The sequence below is a fragment of the Durio zibethinus genome, chromosome 7 (assembly GCF_047325235.1).
Source record: "Durio zibethinus cultivar Kanyao isolate XHJ-2024 chromosome 7, ASM4732523v1, whole genome shotgun sequence".
Classification (NCBI taxonomy): domain Eukaryota; kingdom Viridiplantae; phylum Streptophyta; class Magnoliopsida; order Malvales; family Malvaceae; genus Durio; species Durio zibethinus.
Window position 1 is genome coordinate 15,743,189 of NC_143168.1, and position 5,609 is coordinate 15,748,797.

Sequence of the window (5,609 nt, forward strand, 5' to 3'; positions counted from 1 at the left end):
TATATTTTATGGATCTTTGAACTTAAATTTGAAGTCCAAGGTGTAGAGGATACTACAAGTTTGTTTTAAGCTTACGAAACCACATGCTTTCTCATAGGTTTAAGATCCATGTGTTACCTTCGTTGCCTATTATTATATGTTTATCAAAGCCATGAAGATAAGCTCAACTTGCCGATTCTACCTCCTCTGCCGTGTACCTTTTCATTATTCTCTTTTTCTTTTAAAGATAAATCCTTCATAAAGAAACAGAGCAATTAAGAGAAAGTCGGTATGTGATAGTCCTTTAAGGATGCCGCAAAAGAGAAACATTGTGAAAAGATCATCTCAAATCTTTAATGATTTGGGCACCTCCTTTCTTTATGATTGGATTCTTCACATACGGGATAAATACCAGACTGCCCCTTTTTCCACCAAAAATCTACACAGTATTGTGTAACCATTTAAAGACTGCCCCTGAATTTGAAGGGTGCCCCATTTATTATTTACTATTGTTCATGACATGAGAGAGAAATAGGCGTTTATAAATCTTCATTTTTTTTTATTTTTTTTTTGCTTTTCAAGGGATGATTTCTCTTCAAAATTTTGACCTTTCCATTTCCTTCTTTTCTTCTTTACTACTCCAAGGTTTCTCTCTCGCTTCTGCCTCTACTACTGCTTTCATGCATGAACTAATTCCACATCTCACTTTGCTTATCAGGACACCATAAAAGCATTAATCTTTCACACTTGTTTTTTCAGTTTTTATGGCTTCCATGAACAACTGGTTGGCCTTTTCTTTGTCACCTCAAGAACTACCGTCACATCCTGTTGATGATCATCAAGATCATCACTCTCAAGCCACAGTCTCTCGCCTTGGTTTCAACTCCAATGAAATCTCTGGTACCGATGTCTCTGGCGAGTGTTTCGATCTCACCTCAGACTCCTCGGCACCTTCTCTTAACCTCCCTCCCCCTTTTGGTATACTTGAAGCCTTCAACAGAAGCAATCAATCCCAAGGTTTGGTTTGCTTCGTTACATCAAAACACACGCATTTTCACATCGTTCTCTCTTGTCAAAGGCTAAAGCTCCAGAACACTAACCATTCATTTTTGTTGTTCAATCATATTGCGTTTATTTAACTAGTTTTTATCCCTTTTTTTTTCTTGCAGATTGGAATATGAAGGGTTTAGGTATGAACTCAGATGGAAACTACAAGACAAACTCAGAGCTTTCCATGTTGATGGGTGGTTCATGCAACAGCCAAAACCTTGATCAAAGCAACCAAGAACCAAAGCTTGAAAACTTTCTCGGAAACCACTCTTTTTCCAATCATCAACAGAATAAGCTCCATGGTTGCAACACTATGTACAACACCACCACTGGAGAATACATTTTTCCCAACTGTTCATTACAGCTCCCATCAGAAGATACTAGTAATGCTAGAACAAACTACGGAGGTGATGACAGTAATAATAATAAAAATAATAATAATAATAACACCAATATCAACACCGGTAATAGCAGTAGCTCCATTGGTTTATCCATGATTAAGACTTGGTTGCGCAACCAACCAGCACCGACTCAATCAGAGGCTAAAAACAACGGCAGCGCTTCACAATCTTTGTCTCTTTCAATGGGTACTGGTTCACAAGCAGGTTCTCCTTTGCCTCTTCTCACCACAAGCACTGGCGGCGGAAGCGGTGGCGAGAGCTCTTCCTCTGATAATAATAAGCAGCAAAAGACACCAACAGGTATGGAAATTACCCAAAGCAGTGCAAGTGAAGCGATGCCAAGGAAATCTATTGACACTTTTGGCCAAAGAACTTCCATTTACCGTGGTGTAACCAGGTTATTTCTTTGCGTAAAACCATAAACTGTTCTACTTTCCTTATTATTTTTTCATTATTTCAGTGGAAAAATGTTATAAAGCTTTAGTTATTTATTTATTTATTTGTTTTTTACAGGCATAGATGGACGGGTAGATATGAGGCTCATTTGTGGGATAATAGTTGCAGAAGAGAAGGACAAACTCGGAAAGGAAGACAAGGTATATTTCTATCTCTATATATACACAAAAAAGGCATTGGAGTTTGTTTTCTCATTCATTTTTAATGAATGATTATTATTATTTTTTATTATTATTACTAACTTCTGATTCCATTTTCTGCAATTATACATGATTTGATGTTGGACTTCCACAATATGCTTGCAGTTTATTTGGGTAGGTACAAGAAGGATAAATGTTCTTGGATTTATTCCTATTTTTGAGTCTTTTTGTTAAACCGTTTTCTTTTTTGGCTAAAATTTTTTCTTTATAGGAGGGTATGACAAAGAAGAGAAGGCAGCCAGAGCTTATGATTTAGCAGCACTAAAGTACTGGGGAACAACGACAACAACAAATTTTCCTGTAAGTTTCCACTTCCTTTTGTTCGCCAAACTTAATTCCATAAGTTTAAAGCATTATTGATTCTTCTCCTGCATAAATTTGGATTCATTTTCCCTCTCGAGAAAATAGGTTCCTGTAAAATTGTCCCATGTTCCCACTGCCATTGGCATAAAATAGTAGCTTTTTTAGCCAAACAAAGGGGGGGGGGGGGAGGAGTCTTTAGGAGTTTTTTTTTATTAATTTGAGCACTATACAATGCTTTTGTGTTCCTAAAAGGCATCCCCATGCCCCATTAACAGGAATTTGGTCATGTAATATTGCCTATATTTATGGGCTTTGTTTGTTAACAGTATACTGAATCTTCTCTTTTTAAAATTTATGTGTACTCTATTTTTTTTAATTACAGATTAGCAACTATGAAAAAGAATTGGAAGAAATGAAGCACATGACCAGGCAGGAGTATGTTGCATCTCTGCGAAGGTATGGCATTGGAAAAACAATGGCCTTATAAATTATAGTATTTGATTGAGCAAAAATTGTATGAATGCATGAATGATAGAACTTTACGTATGTGTTTCTTTGATACAGGAAGAGTAGTGGATTTTCTCGGGGAGCATCCATCTATAGAGGAGTCACAAGGTGATTAAAGTGAACATAAAAAATTAAGATTCATTACTTTTTCATATACTGTACAGTTTCTACTAGCATCATTTCATTTTCATTTTTCAAAATAATTAAAGTAATTAAAATTTGAAATTGGTTGAAATTAGGCACCACCAACATGGAAGATGGCAAGCAAGGATTGGAAGAGTTGCTGGAAACAAAGATCTTTACTTGGGAACATTCAGTAAGTTGGATTTCTGAATTTCTAATCTTTCTTATGTGTTTAACCATTGTCGAATGTTTTGACAAATGACCATAAAAGTTTCAATATCAATCAAACTAGGAAATTTTCAAATAATTAATGGTGACAAATTGAACTAATTGCTGTACTCAATGCTCCAATTTGATGATTTATTCACTCAATCGACAATAAAATTTGATTGTTAATAATATTACATTAGCATCCACCGTAAACTTCTTTTGAGGGGCTGTTTTAAATGGCAATTTTGAGTAACCGTTGATTTATTTCAATGAATTATTATATAGGTACGCAGGAAGAGGCAGCAGAAGCCTATGACATTGCAGCCATAAAATTCCGAGGACTGAATGCCGTAACCAACTTTGATATGAGTAGATACGATGTTAAGAGCATACTAGAGAGCAGTACATTGCCAATTGGTGGAGCTGCAAAGCGATTGAAAGATGTTGAGCAAGCAGAAATGGCTATAGATGTACAAAGGGCAAATGATGATACCATAAGTGCACACTTGTCTGATGGAATCAACAATTATGGTGCAGCACACCATGGGTGGCCTACCATTGCATTTCAACAAGCTCAGCCTTTTAGTATGCACTACCCCTATGGACAAAGAATTTGGTGCAAGCAGGAGCAAGATTCTGATGCCAATCACACCTTCCAAGATCTTCATCAACTACAATTAGGAAGCACCCATAATTTTTTTCAGCCTTCTGTTCTGCGCAATCTAATGGCCATGGACTCTTCTCCAATGGACCATGGCTCTGGATCTAACTCTGTCATCTACAGCAATGGTGGTACTGGCAATGATGGTGCTGCAACCAATGGTGGTAATGGTAGCTATCAAGGGGTAGGTTTTGGAGGCAATGGAGGATATGTGATCCCCTTGGGCACAGTTATAGCCAGTGATAGCAATCAAAATCAAGGTAATGGTTTTGGAGACAATGAAGTGAAAGCATTTGGTTATGAAAATATATATGGATCAGCTGATCCTTATCATTCAAGGAACTTGTATTATCTTTCGCAGCAATCATCAGCAGGTGGAGTGAAGAATAGCTCATACGATCAAGCCTCAGCATGCAACAACTGGGTGCCAACTGCAGTTCCTACCGTTACACAAAGGTCTAGCAATATGGCTGTCTGCCATGGAGCCCCAGCATTCACAGTATGGAATGATACATAAAAGAAAAGAGATGGGTCTAGGGAAAGAAAAGGATATATACATATCCGATTTCTTAACTTTGATTTCTTCCTTCTACATTAACTAATTCAACTATGGAAGATAAAGGCCCATTTGTGGTTGACAGCTTTTGCTTTTTTAATCCTCTAACCTTCCAGCATGACAATTTTAGTATTAAGGGTCCAAAACTGAAGTCCAGCAATAGCATTCGAGAGTTTAGTTTCTCAATTGCTATGAATTTTGGGAACTTCAGGTGATAAGACGGATCCTCGGAAAGTTTATAATACCAGGCTTTGTAATTTTGAATAGCATAATTATCAATCTTATGATACAAAGAATGGGTTGCTCCACTTCCGTGTATGTTTGTCATTGAATAGAGCATGTGCATATATTATGTGAATATATCCTGTGTATGTATTATATGGTACATATGGAATTGCCGCTCGCACATCGAAATGCTGTATCTAATACATATTCAGCGGCATGGCCCAGCCCATTATCTGTCGTTTCACGTAACTCATAGTGCTACAAAAATGGGTTGTATCAAGATTCACCCTTATCAAACTGTCGGGTTACATCAAGATCTTTTGGTCCACGAGTTCGTACAATACAGTCCATATTAGGTTATGGAATAGATTGTGGCACCGCTAAGCACGGGTTGGCCACCAACATTTTCCTTTGGTCTCCACTCATGGCATCCTTAATTTATTTAAATTGATTAATTAGTAATGAGTAATGATCTTATTGGTTTTTTTTTTTTATGATATACTCATTGATAGTGTTTGTAAAATTTATTATCTTTTGAGTTGATGTAGGCATTGAAAATTTTTCTCTTTTCGCATGGATGTAGGCATTTTAAATTGATTCGCTTAAATCATTTGTTTTTTTTTTTTTTTTTTTTGCCATCTATAAATCATGTGTCTAATTTTTTTTGTTCAGTTTTTTATTTTTTTATTAGTATGACATTAAAAAATACATAATAAGAATTAACAATATTAAAAGAAATATATATGAAAAAAAATAATATTGAATAGGATCAACTACGGCGAAGCTCAGCTCAATCCACTACGTGTCTGCCCAAGCATGGTACACTGATATCTCCATAAAATAAAATTATTTTTAGTACTTAATTATTTGAGTTTTGCTTAGTTATTAGCAAAATAATTTAATTTTCACCCTTAATTTGCTTAATTTGACTACATGTA

The 5,609-nt window shown here is 36.0% G+C and overlaps 1 protein-coding gene across 1 annotated transcript; it reads left to right on the plus strand.

Moving 5' to 3' along the window:
- The first annotated feature begins 511 nt into the window (after window positions 1-511).
- Window positions 512-4,802, plus strand: LOC111277698 (AP2-like ethylene-responsive transcription factor BBM). The gene is made up of 9 exons (XM_089764343.1): window positions 512-996; window positions 1,149-1,827; window positions 1,944-2,026; window positions 2,192-2,200; window positions 2,298-2,386; window positions 2,772-2,845; window positions 2,954-3,004; window positions 3,136-3,212; window positions 3,515-4,802. Exons 1-9 carry the CDS (start codon window positions 744-746, stop codon window positions 4,405-4,407), a joined length of 2,208 nt encoding a protein of 735 aa, XP_089620469.1. The 5' UTR covers window positions 512-743; the 3' UTR covers window positions 4,408-4,802.
- Window positions 4,803-5,609: the final 807 nt, after the last annotated feature.

Coding starts and splice junctions, on each gene's coding strand:
- LOC111277698 (XM_089764343.1), top strand. CDS start 744: ATGGCTTCCATGAACAACTGGTTGGCCTTTTCTTTGTCACCTCAAGAA. Junction 1,828..1,943: donor ATTTACCGTGGTGTAACCAG/GTTATTTCTTTG, acceptor TGTTTTTTACAG/GCATAGATGGACGGGTAGAT. Junction 2,846..2,953: donor TATGTTGCATCTCTGCGAAG/GTATGGCATTGG, acceptor TCTTTGATACAG/GAAGAGTAGTGGATTTTCTC.